This window comes from Physcomitrium patens, chromosome 18 (genome assembly GCF_059467195.1).
Source record: "Physcomitrium patens ecotype Gransden chromosome 18, ASM5946719v1, whole genome shotgun sequence".
Lineage (NCBI taxonomy): Eukaryota > Viridiplantae > Streptophyta > Bryopsida > Funariales > Funariaceae > Physcomitrium > Physcomitrium patens.
Window position 1 is genome coordinate 3729207 of NC_143427.1, and position 22677 is coordinate 3751883.

The 22677-nt window shown below is 37.1% G+C and overlaps 2 protein-coding genes across 2 annotated transcripts; one reads left to right on the top strand and one right to left on the bottom strand.

Annotated features, from left to right (window-relative positions):
- Positions 1-8959: 8959 nt before the first annotated feature.
- On the top strand, positions 8960-14446 carry LOC112295412 (uncharacterized). Its single transcript, XM_024546952.3, has 6 exons — positions 8960-9729; positions 10229-10296; positions 10497-12178; positions 12358-13048; positions 13169-13388; positions 13492-14446. Exons 1-6 carry the CDS (start codon positions 9552-9554, stop codon positions 14286-14288), a joined length of 3636 nt encoding a protein of 1211 aa, XP_024402720.1. The 5' UTR covers positions 8960-9551; the 3' UTR covers positions 14289-14446.
- LOC112295413 (F-box/kelch-repeat protein At1g67480) lies at positions 14362-17599 on the bottom strand. Its single transcript, XM_024546953.3, has 4 exons — positions 16970-17599; positions 15657-15873; positions 15154-15536; positions 14362-15028 (listed from the first exon to the last, which is right to left on the bottom strand). Exons 1-4 carry the CDS (start codon positions 17327-17329, stop codon positions 14666-14668), a joined length of 1323 nt encoding a protein of 440 aa, XP_024402721.1. The 5' UTR covers positions 17330-17599; the 3' UTR covers positions 14362-14665.
- Positions 17600-22677: the final 5078 nt, after the last annotated feature.

Here is a 22677-nt window from a genome sequence, read left to right on the forward strand (position 1 = left end):
AGTCAACTATAGACTCCTATAAAGTCAAAGCAGCGTCTATGAAGCTTCTAAGAAGCTTCTTTTGAAGATATTACACAATTAATCTATTTTTATCTACTTTTACATACTTTTATCTATTCATATAGGTAATTATATGTATGTCCGTGACACAGTTCTCTTGAAGTCGGAGCAATTTCATCTTCAAGCAATAAAATTAACATTGATTGTTGATTTAACTTTTCTTAAGTAAGTCCAGTTAAGTATGTTTTTAGACCCTCTTGTTTATGATATCAAGAATAATTCTTCTAAATCTCATGATCCCTCTAAATTTGAATTCAAGAATAACCTACTCTATTTTGAAGGACGCCTATATATTCCAGAAGGAGAAGCACGTTTACGTGTTCTTAAAGCTCGTCACGACTTTCCAGCAGCAGGACATTTTAGATATAATAAGACTTTAGAGCTGATATCTAGGGATTTTTGGTGGTCTTAAATGTGAAAGGTAATTAAAGATTTTGTATAATCATGTGATGTTTGCTGAAGATCGAAAACTCCTCGTCATCGACGTTTTGGGCCTCTTCAGCCATTATCCATTCCAGAACAACCATGGTCTTCTATTTCTATGGACTTCATTACGAATCTTCCAATCTCAGGTTCTTATGACTCTATATTCGTGATAGTAGATCGTTTTACTAAGATGGCACATTTTGTATCATGTACAAAATCTATCACAGGTGAAGAAACAGCTAAGCTCTTTCTTGACAATATCTATCACTATCATGGATTCCCCAGGATATTATATCAGATAGGGGAACTCAATTTGTATCAAGATTTTGGCGGACTCTTTTTAAGATTCTTAAAGTGGATATAAAACTATCTTCGGCATTCCATCCTCAAACTGATGGACAAACGGAGCATGTTAATCAAGTTTTAGAGCAATATTTAAGATGTACCATTAATTACCAACAAGATGATTGGACAACTCTTTTGCCATTGGTAGAGTTTGCTTACAATAACATGGTACATTCTTCTACAAAACAAACACCTTTTTTTGCTAATTATGGTTATCATCTATGACTTGATACTTTTGACTTTTCAAAAGTTGATAATCCTGTTGCGAAAGATTTCGCAATACATTTATCAGAGCTACATGCAATGATGAAGGCACAGGCTCAAGAACAACAAAAAGTCAATGCAGATATCTATCAAAAGGAAAAATCACCATTCCTCTTGGGTGATAAGGTATGGCTACTTCGTCGTAATATCAAGACCACTCGTCCTTGTGACAAGTTGGACTATCGAAGACTTAGACCATTTTCTATTTCTGCACAAATCAATCCAGTTGCATATCGTTTACATCTACCGGAGTCAATGAAAATCCATCCAGTATTTCTTTATATCTCTTCTTGAACCATATAAGATAGTGGACATATCAAGAAGATCACAAGCTCTACCTCCTCCTATAGAAGTGGACAATAATGAAGAGTTTGAAGTAGAAGAAGTCTTAGATTCAAGGCGGCACCAAAATAAATTAGAATATCTTGTCCATTAGTGCGGATATGATATTAGTGAACGCACATCGGAGCTAATAAAGAATCTTACAAATGCAACAAAGGTGGTGGAGGCTTTTCATCGATGACATCCATCAAAATCAAGATGAAAACCTTCTTTATAAAAGAAACAACATCTAGGCAAGATAACATTCTACTTTCAATTCTTCTTCGTAGCTTCTTTGTAGTTGTGACGTTCAAGAGATGGAGAACCAACAACCAGTGGATTCGACTCAAGAGCCTTCATTTGTTGACCTGTCGAATGAGACATTACGATTGTCACAACCTTCAAGACGACGTAATCGAGATGAAGATCTTCAAGAACGACATATTCTTCCTCGAATAGATGGCGAGATACAACGTGTTTGGTATCACGATTTGGGAAGGGACTCTTGATGTTTAGTGATTGTGCTAGAGATAGGAACAACTCCTGATGGTATTCCAAATATTCTATTCGAAGGAAGTTACAAAGGCCTCAACAATGATCAAATAATTGGGTGGTCTTCCCGCCCTGGTATGGGATACTACCGATGGTTGAGAGGCCCTATCAATCATCTTCGAAGAGAACAAAGATCAGAGTATGTGGCAAATACAATTCGTCGCATCATAGATTTCTTCAACATATGATGACCGCTCCTCGTGGAACTCGTCCCTAGAAGGGAGGGTAATATCACAGACATAATCATATAAGCTAGTAATTACATATACAAATAGGTAGAAATAAGTAAAAGTAGGTAAAAATAAGTAAATTCTATAGTATTTAATATGAAAGCTTCCTAAAAGCTTCATAGATGCTGCTTTGACTTTATAAGTGTCTTTAATTGATTTTTTGGATTAAAAACGTGGTCAACAAGTTGGCCATGTACCACACATGTTATTAGCTTGAAGATCAAGCTAACTATGTGGCCCACACGTAAAAAAACTTGCCTTATAAGTCAAGGCATGTGTTCTATAAAGTCAACACATATTGGAGGTCCTATAGAACGTCGCCACGTAGCCCCTAGTTAGATAGTATATATGGAGACAAGAGTGAAGGTTTCTTCACTCTTGTTAACTCCTTTCTTGCTTCTAGTCTAGTCTCAAGGGTCTCTAGTTTTCTTGTCTTTTGGCAATAGCCATTCCAGTTTCTCTTTCAATATATATATTTGTTTATATATATTTTGTTACCTCTCTTTGAGTGAAGGCTCATTTGTCTGAATTGTTTTTTTTTATCGAATTCTTGTCCTTGATACAAGGTCAAAATATAAAATATTTCTTTATATAGAATATTCATTCTATCTTATATTATTTGAAGTTTTACATAATCAACCTTTTGATTGAATTATTGCTTGATTCTTTAATTCGATATTTATAGATGCTATGTCTAACAATTAAATTTATATTTTCTCTTGGTGATGAATATGTAATAATTCAAAATATTATCCAACAGCATCAAAAATAGTTTAAAGATCTTTGTAATTTATAAAAATATTTTGTAGTTATAGACGAGGTAGTAAAACTAATAATATTTACTAGATGATATTGACCATGGAAATGAACCATAGATAAAATAAATAAATAAATAAATAAATAAATAATCCAATTTGTTGCATGATTTGAATTTTGTAGTTTTACACTATTCTTGACATCTTTATTAATATATTAGTACAAGAATTAACTTTGAAAATCTTTGATGCAGACTTAAACTATTCAAAGATAAGGTTAAGAGTATATATTGATATTCTTTTTACAACATTTGTGAGAAAAAGATAGAATGTTGGTAGCAAACACTAATCTTTTTTTTACAAATGTTGCGTATTTATCTCCTTTGTTGTGTTTTCAAAAAATTGAGATAAAGAAATTTGTACCTTTCATAAATCTTTAATGGAAACTCTTAAATATAATATAAGAATAGAATATTGACCTTTAACTCTAGAAGTAGTAACACTTCTATAGTGAAGATATTAATTTATTGAGGCTTTAACAAAGCATTGTTTTTGTGGTATCCATGTATTTTGCAAATACTTAATAATTGCATTAATTAATATGGTAGTATACTTGGTAGAAAGTGCAATCCACTCTTCATAGTAATGTTCTTAAGAAGTAGAATTTATGACATTGTTCCTATTTGCTAAGAATATAGACCAACTTCTTTTTGCATCTGAAACAAAATATCTTTTGGAATTTATTATTATTTTTTTAAATATGCCATACATAAAATAAAATATTAAAAGTAAAAAAATACTTTTAATAGAATTTATTAATGCAAGATCTCTATTAGACCTAATACAGATGGATCTGATATTTTCATACAATTATAGCAATTGTATCAATGTCCAACAAAAAATAATCTTTGTCCCTTTTTAGAAGAAAACAACAATCACTATGAAAGAAGTATTAAAACTTGTAATTTCTACTACATGCAGATTGGCATCTTAAATCAATTTTTTTTATAAGTGCAATCCATGATAATAGAAGATGTGTATCTTTTAACTAAATCAACACATTTTGCATATGCAACAAAAAGTGAAGTTATCTTATTTTCATCATGAATGTATATTGATAACCATCGTCTTATAGAATATCCTTAAGAGAGAAGATGGGAGCACAACAATCAAGTGCAATTTTATATAAATTTTGATATTTATTGTAAATAGTGTGAGGATTTTTCTCATGTATAGCTATCACAATATTTTTTTGGTGGTACACTTACTGAAATCAGGTGCGTTTTCATTTCCTTCTCTACAGGTTGAAGTCATCTAACAAATACATGTTCAATAATAGAAAAAATCCACTCCTCTTATTTCTTTTGATTCCTTTAATGATATAAGATAAAATTTACAGTTACAACTATTTTTTGTCATTGTGGATTGATTGAAAAGAAGATGAAGTAGTAAAGAGGAGAAAAGGGTAACAAAGGTATGGTTTTAATGGATTTTCAGTTACTACTACCACTGCTACTATTTACGACAATGAAATATTAAAAAATTAATTAATTAAAAATATGACATGGCACCGGAATAGAATCCCCCCTGACCCTGAGCGCACATGGACTCTGACAATGCACTGTGATGGATGAACGAGTAATTCTCTCATTCATCCACATATGCATCCATCCATTCACCCATCCCTGACAGTGGGCCGGGCATGTGAACGAGGTGGTGGGGAACGCGTACCCTATGGGGATTGATGAGGTTCCCAAGTGTCCCAGAGAGTGGAGCCCCCACGGCACTACTAGTCTCTCTCTCCCATTTGTGGCATTTAGTTATCATGTCCCCCATCACTTTAAAGCCAGGTACTCCCTGGTGTTCCCCTGAAGTTCCCTTGACGTTCTCCTGGCTCGTTCCTCACCCCACCACTCCCCAAATTGTATGCATCTCACAAGTAGCGTCTGTTGATGGGACCACATGAGTGGGCACCACCTGAATAGACGACGTGTCATATCCCCCCAGTCCCAGGGCCAGGAGTGTGACTTGGGAGAGCTTCGAGGTCTTCGTCGTCGTCGTGGTCTTCATCGTGGTCTTCATAGTCTTCATGATCACATGGTGTGGATCACTCAGAACTCTGCCTTGCCTGCCCGTGATGTTCGTACTGCCCGAGGAAGAGTTGAGTTGGGTAGTGGGGGTTTTTGCTGAATGGGCTGGACTGGTCGGGCTGCCCGTGAAGAAACATATATGGTTGGGATTGTAAATACAGCTGGGCTGGCTGGCTTTGTGCTTGACCGACTGCCATACTCCCTGTCTTATGCCAACTGATCACTCAAGTTAGTGGAGATCCTGCCAAGGCCTGCCCCCCCCCCCTGCCCTGCCCTGCCTGCAGCAGTGAAGACCCATCATCACCATTGAGCTGATTGAATGCAAAAAGCTTAGCTCAGCCAGCACTGGGTTTTGCAAGCCTTTTCTTTTTTCTTTTTTTAGTTGAACGAAATCGACATTTTGACTGGTCATAGTTTGATTTAGACATTGGGTGTGTAGGAGGATTGACTAGTGTGTAAGTTGATATTAGAATTTACGTTTTTATCTTCTTCTATTGTTTTTTTTAAACTATAAGGAGGATATTTAGTAGATAACAATTCAATGTACTCAATGTCATAACAATATGCATGTCTCTGAAACTCATCTTATGATTTGTGGTGGCAATATTCGATTCTTAAAGCAAACAGAGAAGTGTATTTTATTTTGTTATAATCAAGAGGAATTAACTTGATGGTAGGAAAATATTTAAGTATACTCAAATTTTGTATTCAAGAGATGGAAATAAAACAAGGTATTTGAAGGGAGTAAAATAATTAAATTTGAACTATTAGTGTATAAGGTGAATAATTTGTATGAGAAGTTTATTAGAACAACATAGAATTGTAATAATTTGTAGATTTATAAAATAAAGTAAAATTGATGTACTATTTAAGGACTATAGAATGGAAGATTGAATTTAAAATAAAATAAGAAATATTCTAGAATTTTTAGTGTTGTAAATTCAAGAGACATTGCTAATATGGTTTAAAACTTGTGTAAGAAAAATTGAGCTTTAATTTAATTTAGTTTATAAAATGTAACATTATTAAAATCTATACATCATTCAGTGAGTTTTTCTTTTTCTCTTTCTTTTTCAATTTTTTCAATTTTAATGTTTTTACACTACTTTTTCTTTTCTTTTCTCTTCTTTTCTTTCTTAACATCTACATTCATAGAAAAATCAATACAATCATTTTTTAAAGTTTATGTTAAGTCATTTTGCTAAAACAAAGCCCTTGTAAACTTTTAGTACTTCTAAGAAAATATACAATTATCTTGTTTTGTTTTGTTTTGTTTTTTTTTGTTTTTTTTCCTAATTACAATCCAGTTTATATCTCATATTTCCTTATTTCCACCTTTAAATGATCCATTTTCCTAACATTTATACCTGGAAGAAATAGTTTTATAATGCCTTGTTCTCAATTGTACCAAACCACTACTAATTCTACAAATTATAACATAGACTTTTTTTCCCCCACTCTTTGGTTTCATGGGCAGTTATAAGGAAAAATGGTACACAATCCTTCACTTTCACAACTCTACATGGTTGGAGCCTTAGCTACATACTGCTTTTGCTTGCAAGAGCTCCAAGTACAGAAGGCCCAAAGCTGGAGAGTTCCATTGTCCATATCCTTAAAATATTCTAATTAGTGCTAAATTAAAGTTTTGAAAGCAATTACTGGAGTGGGAACCTCAGTCACAGAATTCAGCTTGCCTACTTATTTACGAGATACATTTATGCAGCAGAGGTACCTGCTGCAGTGAGCATCTCCTGGCCTTAAACCCTAAAAGCTGCAGCTTTCAAGCTTGATGGGCCCCCAAATTCATACCCTATTTTTCCATCTGGAGTATGCTGTTAATTGTGGATATACATATATACATATTTAAAGATAAGAACATTTATTTGTTGTGGACAAGCAACACTTAAGTGGAACGTTAATGGGTCCTAAAAGCAAGTGCAAATTTAACCATTCTAGAGGCCTCTTTGGTACAGCTCATGAAAAAATGATATATTTTTAAATTTGTTTTTATTTCCTTAGTAATTAATAAGAGATAAAAATATTGGTGTACCTCCCAAAATGTACAGTATAAGTAAGATTTTAATTGTAATAAACTACCAATCATCATGCTTCTACTGTGTATGAAAAGGAGTAAGCATGAAACAAGGCATCCAAAGATGTTATTGTTATTGTGGAGTTATGGAAAAGAGACAAATAAAGTGTATGTGGTAATGTAGGATGTGATAACTATGTAATAATAGATGGTAGTTTGAACTTGATTGATTTATCTAATGTAAAGCATGTTTTCATGTGCCTATACATGATAAATGATTGTAGGATTTGGAGATTGACACCAAAAAAAAGTAGTTGAAAAAATTGGAGATGCAAATTTCATCAATGAAATGTAACGTTTATTTTTAAATGGGTGAGTTAGCATCTTAAATCAATTTACCAATTCATCAATAAAATGAAAAGCCTTCAAGTTTGAAAAGATAAAAAAAATTATTTAAACATATTCAAACAAGTTAAAGTTAGTTTTCAGCAAAACTTTTCACTTGCTTTAATATATATATATATATATATTATCATGTATTTAATGAACTTCTACACAAACTGGTGAAGGTACACATTTTAAGGAAGTAAATGCAATTGAACCATGTAAATCCAACTTTTGAAAAAAGTGGGAGAGAAGGCTACATTTGTTTTTGAAAATGGTTTCTATTGGCATAAAAAAAGTTGCACATGATGAGCTAAGAACCTAATCAGAAAAAAATAGATAGAAATATGTATTTTTTCCTTCAAATTAGTATGTTTTATATTTTAATTAATCAAAAATAAAATTAAGAAGTTATAGATTGAGTTTTTTTTTTTTTTTTTATAGCAAAATGATTCATCAACAATCTATGACCCTCAAAATTCATCCATTAACCATTTAACAAAATAAAAGCTTCAAAAACATTTGATAATCCATTCCACAAAGGTCATGCACATAACCACATGAATATATATATATATATAGACACATTTATAGGAGAATGTTAAATAGACCAAGATTTTTACTAAATTGACCTACCCATGATGAAGAATATAATAATCATGATGAATGTGGTTGGTTTTCATTGATTTTAGATCTAGTAGTGGAGAAATGAATGATTTGGATGAATGGGTCAATTTAATAAAAACTTGGATCTATTTAACATTCTCCTATGTGTGTATCTATATATATATATATATATAGATGTTTTTAAATTGAAAGAATATAACACTTCAATGGTGAACTTTCGTTTCCAAGACCTGACACCAAATGAGAATCCACAACCACGTAGTGTGAACGTGCATTAGGTTCATGGAATTATCCAGAAGGAACGAAATGGGAGGTGTGAAAAGAGGATAGAACAATAATCCAGGTGGAAACGAGAGGGAGCGGTGTGAAAAGGGGGGAGAGAATAGGCGGGGATTGGCTTCAGCACCGGCTGTGTTGACTGACTGCGGAGGAGCCAGAAGAAGGGCCAACTTAGATACAGAGAGGTTTTGCAGCGATGGTCGGAGTGGAGTGGAGTGGAGGTTAGTGAGAGCATCGAGAGAGAGAGAGAGAGCAGCAAGACAGACAGCACCGCTGCTGCTCTATCCCGACTCTGCAGCAGCACTCACCTTCTGCTGCTGCTGTGACTCTGAACCTGGCGCTGCTGCTGCCAGCTCCATCACGCCTCTCTCGCTTGTTCTCTGGACAATGTTCCCAACGGGGGACTGACTCTACTGCGCTGTCTTCATTTGCCTCTTAAGATTCACCTCTCTCTGCTCTAACAGTGCCTCTGCCATTCGCGCATTGCTACAGGAACCTTTCGTAGACACTAGGCCCGCATTGAATTCTCGGATCCCATTGGCTCGACAGTAGTAGTAGTAGTAGTAGTAGTAGTGTGCCTGTAACCTGCCATGCAGAGCTTGAACTGGCTCGCATTTTGCATTATTTGCGTAGGGGTTGGTCTTCACGGAGTCTCTTCGCTGGACACTGAAGTACGTGGACTGGCCAAGGAAGTGAAGTAATGAGTGTATTGGAAGGTAGAGAGTGAGGTTGAGTTGTTTTAGACAGGTTTGTCTTTGCATTCTGAGATTCTTTCATGCTCTACTCTTTGGTGCCGCAAGGAAGTGCTTGTGAAATCGGAAGCCGTTTGGAAATCCCTTCGATGACCGAGAGCGAGCGAGCGAGAGAGAGAGAGAGAGAGAGAGAGAGAGTGAGAGTAAGTGAGTTTGTGTGAGATCTTGGTAATTCCAGCCTAAGAGCTCTTTGCTGCGAATACGTCATTCGGTATTAGTCGGTCTGGACATGCTCAGTCCCGAACAAATGAAGTCAGTTTGGCGTGTAGGGTAATCACTCCGTCCCCAAGAACCTTCCGAAACCAGAAACCTGCACATGAAAATTCTTGTCCAAGTTCTAGACGTAAATTACCGAATTCAAACACCGGTCTCATGATCATTCATTGAGGAAGTTCAGAAAATTATACTACAGAAGACGGTCGAAACTGCAGTTTATGAACATGGCAGAAGACAAGGCAGAAGATCCAACAGAGCTACTTAAAACGCTGGCCGAGAATCGAACCATGTTAGAGAAGCAGATCGGATGCTTGGCAAGCTTACTACAGCTTTTTAGCCGCCATCGCACATTAGCTGGTTATCGGTGTGGCTCTAATCGCGCAAGCTCCGTTCACGGTAAGGCCTTTGGCAAGGACGGACGCTCATCTTTGAATTTTTTATTCAAATGTAACTGTGGGGGAAATCTTCATTTCAAATTCCTGCACAGCCATTTTTTTACAGAAAGTTGCAGATAACGCATCAGTATTTGGTGTAGCATGTATGTGTGTAGTTTCGGCTATGTCTTCCAGTCGAAACCTCTGTGACAGCAGGAGGTAGTCCGGTTCTTAACATTCTTGCAAGAAAATTTTTGCGACTAATCCAGTGGCCCGAAAACTGTGTAATATTTACTAGCATATGAGAATTCAAGAGCACAACTCATGATTCTCGACATCCCCTCTCGCATTATTATGTCCCATTTTTATACACAGCACGTTTCCTGAGATGACTTCGCTCAGAAAGCACATTGTATCGTGTTATTGGACATTATTTATTCAATTATTTATTTTCTAATTCCCCTTCTCCAGAGTCTTCAAAGTCCAACGCTTAAACCACTGTGTTCCCTTGATGTTTGCAGAGAAATCATCTTCCCATGCCAGTGATACCCTGGTGCAGGAGGCTGGGAGTACCTTGAAGCATCGTAGGGTGAGTTTCTCTTTTGCAATGCTTCGGTTCTGCTGAACGGAGCATTTTCCAACCAGGTCCCAGCTGGAAACTTTCTTGAGCTTCTCCTTGGAAACCATGAAGTGCAATATCCATATCAGAGAGAGCAATGTATAGTGCTGGCGGTTGAGTTATTTTCATCTTCCAAGTTCCTCACGTATGCTGCAATGAGTTTTGTGCAGTCTGAAAGGAAGCAGCTTGGGCCTAAAACGCCAATATGTACGGAAAATGCGTCTGTGGAAGCTCGGTCACTTCTCGACAAGGACGATATTCTTTCTGAAGCAGCAACTCCTTCCCGGCTTTCCTTCTACTTTGAAAACCAGCCTGCGAAAGCCTCACCGAGGAGAGCATCACCCAATCACTCCCCAGTGCACCACCAAATTCAACGTGTGTTCCCTTCTCAGCGTAGAATGTCTTTAGATAGGAAACCTTCCTACGAAGGTTTTGCGATGTCACCTAATTCCTCTCTCATTCATAATGTTGCGCGGAATTCGTTGAACAGAGAGAAACCGCGAGTGTCAGTGGATAACTCTAACAGAGAGGTGATGGCTGGTCTAATTCGGTTGAAGAACTTGGCTAGATCACGCTCAGTCGGTGGAAGAAATGCATACCCTAGGACATACACGGAGTTTCCAAGGTCAAGTTCTTTGCATGCTCAAAAAAGTCTTGGAGTTCACAGCGATAGCATTGAAGACTCCCCAGGTTTCCTAGCAAGAGAGAGGATAGCTTCGAACCTCACACAGTTGCGACGCTCCGTTGACATTTGCGAGATTCCTAGACTGACTGTGGAATTAGAGGAAGGCCCGGGCGTTGGTTCTTCCAATGAGAGGAGGCAAAAGTTCATTGACTATGTAAATTCAGAATTAAGGAACCCTCACAATCATGAGAGAGAAGCTGTTGAACAAGTAACATTGAATTTGAAAAAATCTCTTCGTTCACTTAATGTGAAAGAGACCTATCGGGCTTTTCAGAAAGAGAAAGCTAACATTCGAAGATCACTCATTGATGGTGATCACCGAAGTTCGCCTCAAGCCTCTGTTGCATCAAGGCTTGATGGAAGGTCACCGCAGAGGGAGCCATCGGTTCCACGCGACGACTTTGAAGGCAGGCGTGGAGGTCCAAACGTTGTTGCACGATTGATGGGACTAGAGGAATTTTCTTCCCCTCCATCTCGGGAGCCCAAAGAAGCAGGATCTATTGGCATGGTTTCTAAATGTCCGTCTCCGGACACCAGGCTTGGAGGGTGCGATGCTTATAGACATGGTCAATCAAGAGAAAGAATTCTGATGCCGAAACATTGTCTAATGGATGGCATGCCTTTTCCCATGCAACAGCAAGAAGCTCTCGAAGCTTTGAAGAGCAAGCATACTACATCTGTAAAACAACTTGACAAGGAATGCCCGTTGCCGAGCGTGCAAGTGTGCAAGTATCCAACGTCCTCTCACGAAGCTCTTCACGCTGGTATCATACAACTACAACAGCTGCGGTTCTGGAACGCAATGGAAGAGCGTGATACTCTAAACCAAATCCTGGGAACCTTACAATTGAAGGGATTATTACATTCGCCTCAAAGAAAGAGCCGGGAAGCAGCGAGTAGGGTGACAAGCAGCAGCCCCACACCAGCATGCACTGACCATGACAATGCTCTTGACAATCCAGCACCTCCTGAATATGGGAGGCTAAAGTATCAAAGCAGAAAGTCGACTTCAGATAAGCACGACGGGACCATAGTCATTATGAAACCCTCTCAGACGAAAATAGACGATGCTTCTCCAAACAAAGTTGCAGATTGTAAATCTAATAGATCTGAAAGTTTTGGGGGGTCGGAAGCAACAACAAGCACTCGTTTCAGCGTCGAGGACGGGTATGGCCTCTCGCTTTTTCCTCTCAATGTTCAATGTTTTCTATGAAATATAAGTTCATTGAACAAGTTAAACTATACGCTTTGTGTGGTTTTGCTGGAACTGTTGTTGCAATGATCGTAGATTTGGTGATTGTACCTTGCTCGTTGTAAGAATGTGTTATAATTTGCAACGCATGCAGAGGACTACCGAAATCTGGTCGTGGAAGGTCGAGAAGCCCTGTGAGATCTTCAATAGCTCAACCGAGAATGAACGACGATGCCCAGTCAGAAAGTCCGTCGCTGCGACATCCTTCATGCGGAGAAGGTTGTCAATCTCAGAAGGTCTGCCTCTCTGTCAAAGCAACATCTGGCCAAAGCAATGCTCGATCGCGATCGCCACAAATGACACATTTTCAAGGTCATGCTTCTCATTTGAGAGATAAAAAAGAATCCAAAGCAGCCCTGGTAACAGTAAGGGGCCAGTCTCCTAGGATGTTGAAGAAAGATGCGGGCTCAGATAAGAAGAACAGCAGGGCACAAACTGCGAAGGTTTCAGCTGAAGTTGTTAGACTTAGTCGGCAATCAAGAGTTCCGGGAAGGGACTTGTCCCCACCGCCTCGAAGATCTTCGCCACTCGTGGGACATCATATCGAGGACAAAAATACAACAGAGAACATTTTAGAAAAGACTAAGCCAGTAGAAGAAACAGTTGCCGCCACACAAGCGGTAACTCTAAAAGAAACCCACTGGCAGGATTGGAAAAAAGAATGCCAAGCAAGAGTGACTGCAGGAGGAGCAATGGACCAAAGCGCAGTTAGTGGGAATCACGATCCATGCGTCGATCGCCATACTTTGATCAGTTCTCCAGCGAGGATAAGAGCAAAGCTGCAGGTTTGCATAGAATGAAGCTCCTTTATTGCTAGCCTCTTACCTCTGACGAACCATGATATTGAAATATCTTCACATCAATAATTCATGCTTTTACTGACTGTATTTTCTCGTCTTTTGTAGACATTAAAAGATCAACAATTCCAGCTGAAGGGTCCTTCCGATGTCGAGGATTCTAATGAAATGATGACGCCTAGAGGTTTTTCAGTGGAAAAAACTCGGGCTCTTGAGAAACAGCAAGGTCTTGAAGGCTGTGAGCAACTAAGTCCCGTGTCGGTTCTGAACAAGAGTATTTTCGAGGAGGAATGCAGTCCGAGTCCTACAGTCACAGTTGTTATTGAAGGTATTTTGCTTCGCCGTCTGAAATACTTGATTAACAAGTGTTACATGTCTGTTAGTAGTGTCCATTAAGAAGCCATTTGACATCTTGAATTTGTTGAATGCAGATACTTACGAACCTAAGGAATGTGGCCTTAAAACAAGAGTCGAGAATTCCGACCAGACTGCGATCACCTCATCGACGTCTGTTGAAATTAAACATGTGACTCATGTACCTCCTCCGGAATATTGTGATCATCACGACCTGCCTGCTGAAATACGACCTCCATTAAACACCAGTGTCATGCGCGACCATAGTGCCACGCCTTCATCGAGCAGAGACAACCTAGACAGGGATCTCGCAGACGTGCTTCTAATGCTTTCAGGAGTCGAGAAGGCGAATTGGTTGAGCGACACGTTTTCCTCCGGATTGTTGCAGGATTTCGAAGGGAATGACCATGAACGGGCCACAGGTCTTGAACCACCTGGAAATGCTGATCTCTTCAGCAAGTGCCACCGACAGGCCCTATTCGATTTTACTTTAGAATTGTTGACAACGAAGATGACTGAGCACGAGAATTTCCTGCCATGGATCAACCCAGCTTGGGCGGGTACAGGGCAGCAGCTCAAGAAACAAACCCTAGCAGATGCAATATGGAAAGAACTGAAAGAGTTTCCAAGTGCTGCATACAATGACGAATGTGAAATCGTGAAAGGCATTCTACAAGAGAATTTAGGCTCGCGAGGTCCCAAATGGACCGACTTTCAAGCTGAAGTAGGTGAAGTTGGCGTGGAAGTGGAGAAGATGATCTACAGGGATTTGATGGAAGAGGTGATGAGGGATCTAAAATACTCGAGCTCGTGCAGATACCTGTCCAGGCTCTTCGAAGCCGGCAGCGGCCCTCGTCGACAACTGTTTACTTAGAGAACGCTTTTGCCATCAATTTTTGTTCAATTTGTGAAAAATGGAGAGACATGGGATGAGTTGCAACTTGAAATAACAGCTCAATCGCCCGTTCTCTTGACAAGGACTCATTTCATAATTCAAAATATGTTTTCACTTCAGAAAAACCTGAAGCTCAACGGACTCGCACCATCCGCTCTCTCAGTATGTACAATCCAGCTCTTAGTTCTAGACTTATAAATTGCTTGCACAAGTTCTTCAGTGTTAACAACTAGGTACGTATCCATGAGGGTGTTCTAAATAATCAATCGGTACTGTGACAGTTTAAAGTTTGGATAAATCATACAGCATTTCAACCATTATCGTAGTAACATCAGAAGAGGTGGCCACAAGCTCCTTTACATCCACACAACGGTGGATGCAGACATTGTCCCCCGCCCCTGGCCCATATCTGCTCCTTGCCTCCACCATAACCGTGAGATCTGCTGCTCATTTCCAAGATCACAGATCTCCACAGAGTTGATCGGGGTGCGGTATCGATGGTGGTGCTGTGAGTACTCGCGAGTTCCTCCAATTATATATAAGCTGCTACCCACACTTTCACAAGCAAATCCAAACTTGGAGTAAGGGCGGGCATATAACTCCCCACCGGGAAAGTGCCCCAGTTGGCGCCACATGTTTAGATGCTGGTTGTAATGCATCAGTCTTTTCTGATGCACACAAATGAGTTCTCCATTTACGACGGCGCTAGGCGCCATGATCTGATCAGGCAAGAAACAAACTGCTCAGGCTAAAAACAAATTATCACCAGTTACATATCAGTTATTTTTAAGCTCTAAAAAAACCTTAGCAGATGTGTCCAAATTGCAACCGAAGTATCACACACCTTGTTGTCGTCGAGGCACATGTTTGGCACGAAACGCCATGTGTTAGTGTCGGCGTCGTAAACCTCGGCGGAGCTCTTCTGATTGTCGTCGTAATGGTTCTTCACGTACTCCCCGGCAATGACCCAGAATTGGCCGTCAAGCGCCACTCCTTGACAACTCGACCTCACAACGCCCATGCTCGAGATTATCTTCCATGTATCAGTGTGCGGATCGTAAACCTCGGCCGAGTCAAGGAACTTCGTGGTTCCTTGACCTCCAGCAACGTACAGTTTGTCCCCCACTACTGCTGCTGCCGCCCAGCTCCGTGAGGTATTCATGTTCGCCCCTTTAGTCCATTTGTTGGTAAGGGAATCGTATATTACAACGTTGCTGCATACCATACCTGCAAAATTGAAACAGCAGTGCGAGTTGTTATTGTCGTGGCCCATTCAATCTGTTAAGGGCTAAACATTTCAGACAACGAGGAATTGAACGATGGACTTTGGGAAGAAGGGAAGTGCACCTTCCGAATTGGGGCTATTCAACTTTCGAGTGCCGCCAATGAGGAAAAGCTTATGCCTAAAGCCAACACAAGCAAATCCTTGCCACTGCTGGTCTTCGGAGCGACCGGGTATGGGAGGGAGAATGGACCACTTGCCAGCAATCGGGTCGTATGCGCGGAATGGAGTTCCTTTGGGAGTCTGTGCGAGTACGTAAATCCATCCTTCCGACGTGCCCATCTGAATAACATTGTATCTGAGCTCAGTACCTCCAAAAACTCACAAGAAGCAAGAGTGGAAACAGTATTCTTGACACACCACTGAACCCCTATGCCCTACGGAAACCTTGAGAGTCGATTTCGATCTTGGAACGAGAACATGAAGGGCTTTAAATTAGAAACATTCAAGACTGCTAGGAGTGAAATTGATCACAGTGATAACATCTAATGTCGTCTAAATCAGAAATACATACGCAGCCGTAACAAGCATATCTCCGTACAGAGCTTTAATTTGTTTCTCTTTAATTTATTACAGAATCCTAGCTTCAAACTGCTCCGTCGGCAACAGAACAATCTCAAGCAGGAGATTCTAGTGCCATGAACCGTTCGGTCAGGATTCAAGGTATGTAAGAGCAATGCTGTCCTTCGTCCTCTAAATGTTAACATCAGATTAGGTTGGTTGTGGGAGCAGAAATAACGTGAGTCTTACTCTCACTGCCGTTAACACCAAGAGCTAATGCTGAAGGAGCTGAATTTTATTTCTCCTCCACATAGCCGATTCAACTCTCGATTCATTCCGTTTATCCAGATCCTGCAGAATCGATGGCAAGTTTTTCTTCATTTCTTTCTTTTTACGATTTTTTGTTTTCGTTTCTTTGTTCTTTTTCCTTTTTTAATCCCTCGAGCTCAGGCACCCTCAGACATTCCAACCAGTAAAATTCTTTTACACATGTCATACTCAAGAAGTGCAATTCGTAGTCTTCACGATCGGCGCCTGCTGTTGGTTAGCAAGGGACAAACGACACCATAACCAAGAGCTGCAGAAGCCAGATTCCCACCAGCCCCCCTACAAAGTACAAGCTGGGACGTCGACATCCTGCTGGTGATGGACCCAAATTACATGCCCTGACCAAGGACGTTATCCATGCGAATGAGCCAACTCGGAAAACGCAAAATACAGTAACCAGGAATCCACCCATAGACAGGCAACAGAAATCTTAATCACGACACAACACTGTGATTGGAGCAGCTCAATAATGTGACTAACATACAACGACGAATTTTGCCAGAGGTAACGATTCGGAAGATCAGTGGAAGCACACAAGGGCAAGAAATACCATGAGACGCAAGGAAGCCAGCTCTTGCCGCTCGGCCACACGCTTCCACGAGGAACAAACCAACCGCGTCATCGCCAGGCTTTGCCGAGGCAACCGAGCGAACACGAGCGTCATGGCATCGTCTGGCAAGCCAAGAATCAGAGCACCTTTCTCCTCCGCATCATCGGTTTTCTGCATCATCATCGGCGCTTGGGAATCCCGCCACCCAGGTAACGATTCTCCCACACCTTCATCTACAGATTTCACTCCTCGATCGTCGAGCGTCCGGTCGTCCTCCATGCACAAATCGACACTCCCCATCCTGAAGGTCTTGGGCGCACACCCACGACTCTCCCCAGTCGCTACCCCGACGGCCCCCATAGTTGAGCTAAATCAATCAAAATGACCCTCAAAATTGGACTCGGTCGGGCAAACCCCAAGCACCCTCCATAAAAAAACGATCAAACCCCACCCATGACGATCTACGCAAACCCCCACAGAGAAAATACTGCTGCTTCAGATTATCGTTCGAGCATTTCAGTTCGATCCTCTCACGATCCGGGATGTACTCACCCAGACCGAAATTTCTGAAAACCCTTTCCCCCGAATCCCCGAAACCATAATTAAATGAATGTCGTGGCTGAGATTAGAGAGAGAGCGAGAGAGGGCGACGAGAATGGTGTTGGTGAATCAATCCCGCACTGGGTGACGTCATCCTGGCTCTTCACCGAGTTAAAATTAGTGTTACTCTATATATGAGAATCTTACTCGAGACTAAGGTCCCCGATGTATTTTTATCTCTCATTCTGCTAATACATCTCTCTTCAAGTGTTGATCACACTGAGTATCAGGCTTGTGTAAACTTGTAACATGGTATCAGAGCATGGTTTGTTACTGAGAAGTTAGTGACGAGTAAAGAAGGTGAGCGATTCTCCCGTACTCAAGAGTAGAGAATAAACAGAAAGTAGAAAGAAAGTATTGTTGATATTACGGTAGTCACTATGGCAGATGCTAGAGAAAATAAGGTAGTCATACCATACCATAGAAACCTTGAATTGCTATGGTAGGAGAATCAAATAAATTGATAGGTCCACAAAACTATAATGTCTAGGGTCTAAAGATGAAAGTTGTCTTGAAGTAAGAGAGCATTTATACAATATATTACAACATCAAAGAGCATTACCAATGAACCACCTATAGGTAGCTCAACAATACCAACCTTATCCTCATATAAGATTTTTTTAGAGATAATAGAACTATTTATTATTATAATTGTAGTAAATCTAGCCACATTGCTTATGAATGACATAACAGTAGGTAGTATTATGTCTTGGCTTATTATATCAAAGACAATTTTTATACCAATGAAAGAAATATGTTAGCAAAAGTTGATCTATTTTATTACCAAAACCAAAATTGGTAAATGGATTCACTTTATTAGAGACAGAAGAAAGATTTATCAAATAGAACAATGGTACTTGGATAAAAGCATTAAGATAGTAAATGAAAAATTCTATTGAGTCAATGTTGTAAGTTCATCCACTGTCTATACAAATTCTGAATCAATAAACTTGAGCAATGTTTTATTTGTCCTTGCATTGAATTGCGATCTTATATCTCTTGAAGCATTGGCACATAATGGGTACACAATTGTATTCACAAATAAACAATGCTCAGTTTTTAATAACAATATAAATAAAAAAATATTAGCAATTGGATACTAAGAGTTTTCAAACAGACTTTATAAGTTTCATGATAAACAAATGGAAGCAATAATCAATATTATTAAATTAGAGGATAATGTACAATTGTAGAATAAACAATATGGCCATCTACATTATATACATCTTTAGTATTTATCATCAATAAGAAAGTTGAAGGATTTATTCTAATTTTATACAATGAAAGATATTTGTATTAATTATTTAGTAAGGTACCAACATTGAAAGCTCTTCTTGAAAGTATTATTACATTGATCTTCTATGGTACTATAGATCATTCATTTAGATTTAGTAGGATCTATTAGAATTCCATGATCAAAAGGATTAAAATATTGAGTTGTTTTTACAAATGACTATGCTTATAAAAGTTGGGTATATTTTATAATATGCAAGTAAATTTTTTTAGCAAAATTCAAGGAATTAAAAATACGAGTAGAAATAAAAAATTAAAAAATTAAAAAATTTTCTACGTTAGAATAGACAAAGATAGAAAATATTTATCAACTAATTTTAGTACATACTTTAGAATTATCCATGAATTTTTTTAGCTTAATAGCCTATCTCTACATACCAAAAGAACACATAGCAAAGCTCAAAAGCAAAATTTTCAAATGTTTTTACTTAGATTATGATGAAGAAAGTAAGATTTTAAAAGTGTTCAATTTTATTTGCAAAAAAATATTCTTAAGTTGAGAACCACCAAGAACCATACTCCCAAAATTATAAGATCATATTGAATAATAATCACACAAATATCTTATTAGAAATAAAAAAATTGAATCTTATGTAATATCATAATTATTTTATCTTTGCAATTAAAACAAAATCAAAACTTCCTAACTATATGTATGCAATTTAGACTCTAGGTTGGAAAGATGCAATAAATCAAGAAATAGATACTATACAAAAAAATAAAACATAGAAATTGATTAACTTATTTAAGGGTCAAATTTCTATATCAACCAAGTAGATATTTAAGGCAAAGTTAGGCTTGGATTGTACTATGAGAGTTTGAACAAGAGGATGGAATTAACTTCTTTAAGATATTTTCTCTTGTAATTCAATGGTCTACTATTAGATTTATAATAGCATTAGTTACAAGAAGATATTGGAAGTTACAACATTTAAATATTAATACAATATATTTGAATAGAAAAATTATAAAAGAAGTTCACATGACAATTTCATTGGAATTTAAAGAACTAGGTAATAAAGAAAATGTGTGCAAATTAGAAAGGGCATTATATAACTTATACCAAGCTCTAAGAACTTGGTATGGAATATCATATACATATCTAATTTACCAACGACTCTAAAGAAATCAAGAGAATCTAAATATATATATATATATATATATATATATATATTTCTCAATTCAGAGAGATAAATACATTATTATCTTAGTCTATGTCAATGATATCACAGTTAAAAGAGATAAAAAAAATAAAATACCTAGATAATCAAAACAAATTTAAAATGATAGATTTGAGAGATACTTATATGTATCTCAGAGTAGAACTACACTATGACAAGTAAAGAATCTACTTCCATCAATGTAGATACATTGTGAAGTTACTAAAAAGATTTAGTCTTACATATTATAAATCTTTGAATGTTTCTATGAACCTAAAAACCAAATTAACAAAATAAACTAATACTTCAACTATTGATATCAAAATCTACTAAAGTCTAATAAAAGTCTTGTGTATGTGACCATCAATAGATGGAATATCTAGTATGCAATAGGGTGTCTATCTCTCCACATGAAAAAATTACAAATATTCTTAGATATTTAAAAATAATCTTAGACTTTAGAATATTTTATCCAATTAAAAATAAGGAAGAATTATTTATTTGAGTACAAACTAGGTAGATAATATAGATTTACAAAAATTCAACTTCAATTTTTTTGTACAAAGTAAGATTAGCCTCAATTGTTTGCTCAAATAAATTGTAGCTAATATTATTGTTATCCTTGATAGAAGTAGAATATTGTATTTTTTCCAAAGCTGCTCAATATATAATATACTTCCGTCAACTACTAAAAGAATTAAAAATAAAAAAATGGACTAATATTGTTACTTTGGAACAACATAAGTATTATAAAACTTATATAAAACCTAATAATGCAAAAGCATATTAAGCATATTGAATTTGATCACTGCTTTATTCAACAAAAACATGAAGACAATAATATCAAACTGAGCTTTGTATTGATCCTTCAGCAATATGCATACATATTCATAAAGCCTTTAAGACCTTAGTATTTCATGAAAAATTCAGAAGAGGCTAGATTATTAAGAATACCAACTTCATTACAAATAAAAAATAATTAATAGTCATAACAAATATAATTCACAAACAACTTCACATATTGAGATAATTTAAGAGAGGATAAATAATAAATATAGAACCTAAATTCTTCTCAAATTCTCTATGTCCTACTATATTCTAAGCTTCTTGAATACATATTCCTTATAACCATAGATACAATGACTCAAAAAATTGTTTAAATGTTGACATATTTTGAAAAGTCTAGTGTATTACAGATGAATTGTAGTAAATAATGATACATAGTTTATATAACAAATAAAGTACTGCTTTATAACTACCAAATGAGCTTAAATTGAAAAGAATACATCAAGTAATTATGGAGCTATGATCAATCTAATTTGAAGTAGTATTGAAACAATCTTTTGAGTGTGGTATTTAATTTTTGGATTCTATCAATTATTCAACATTATAGTATTTTATCATCATCAAATTTAATATGATAATATTATTACTAATCTAATGATATCATTAATGATTATTAGCATGCTATAAAAGTACCATTCTTAATTACAATTCTTAATATGAACATATTCTAAACTACCACATTTTAGGATCTTCTAAGATCTTCTATAAATTTTTAGAATCTTCTAGACACTTATAGAATCTTCTATAATCTTTTAGAAAGTTCCATAGGCTTTTAGAAGCCTCTTTAAACTTCTAAAAACTTCCATAGAAAGTACCATAGACTTCTATAACCTTCATTATAGTATAAATAGGAGTTATAAGACTACTTTTGCTATCAATCTCATTCTTTGTCTTTAATCTAAATATATTTCTTTGTTGGATTCTTGTGTCCTTGACAATTCTTTAAAAAATTATGAGACTCATTCCCAGCTCTCTCTTAGACAATATCACCTTTGCTCTTCTTCATTCTCAAAAATCTTATGGCCAAATTGCTTCTAAATTTGGCTATAGTAAAGCTAATATTTTTAATCTAGCAAAAAAAATCACTTTTAATAAAAAGAACTTTAAATTAAATAGACCAAAGAAGCTCACTATAGTAAATGAAAGGACAATTATTTGCCAAATCAACATTGACAAGGCCAAAAACATTGTTGAGGTTGCTAAAAACCTTAATAATATTATCAATAATTTTATGTCAATCCAATTCATTCGAAATATTCTCAAAAAATGGAATATGAAAGCCATGGTGAAGAAGAAAAAATTACTTTTATCTACCCCCTATTGGAAACAATGCTTGGATTTTTCTTTAAAGTATAAAGAATAGAGTATAAAAGATTGGGAGAGGGTTATTTGGTCAAATGAGACTAAAAGTAACAAATTTGGATCAGATAATAGAAAGTAGATGTAGAAACAAAAGGATTAATCCTTGCTTGACAAGAAGATCTAAAAAATAGTTAAGCTTGGAGGTAGAAACATAATGGTATGGGATTGTATGAGATGGAATAGAATTAGGAGGATGGCAGAAGTTGAAGAGAAGATGGATGCCAAGCAATTTGTGGAAATTTTTGAAAAAAAATGCTCTCTATTATTAAAAAATCTGACATTTCTAAAGAAGAGGTGATTTTTCAGCAAGATAACAATTCCAAACATAATTCAAAACTAACATGAAAGTAGTTTGATCATCATGGGATTAAAGTAAAGGATTGGCTTGTTCATTCTCTTGATCTTAATTCCATTGAATATCTTTGGAAGCACCTCTAATGCTAGCTC

Coding starts and splice junctions, on each gene's coding strand:
- LOC112295413 (XM_024546953.3), bottom strand. CDS start 17,329: ATGGGGGCCGTCGGGGTAGCGACTGGGGAGAGTCGTGGGTGTGCGCCC. Junction 15,874..16,969: donor TGGCTTCCTTGCGTCTCATG/GTATTTCTTGCC, acceptor AATGTTATTCAG/ATGGGCACGTCGGAAGGATG. Junction 15,029..15,153: donor TGTGCCTCGACGACAACAAG/GTGTGTGATACT, acceptor TTGCCTGATCAG/ATCATGGCGCCTAGCGCCGT.
- LOC112295412 (XM_024546952.3), top strand. CDS start 9,552: ATGAACATGGCAGAAGACAAGGCAGAAGATCCAACAGAGCTACTTAAA. Junction 9,730..10,228: donor TCGCGCAAGCTCCGTTCACG/GTAAGGCCTTTG, acceptor TGATGTTTGCAG/AGAAATCATCTTCCCATGCC. Junction 12,179..12,357: donor CGTTTCAGCGTCGAGGACGG/GTATGGCCTCTC, acceptor CAACGCATGCAG/AGGACTACCGAAATCTGGTC.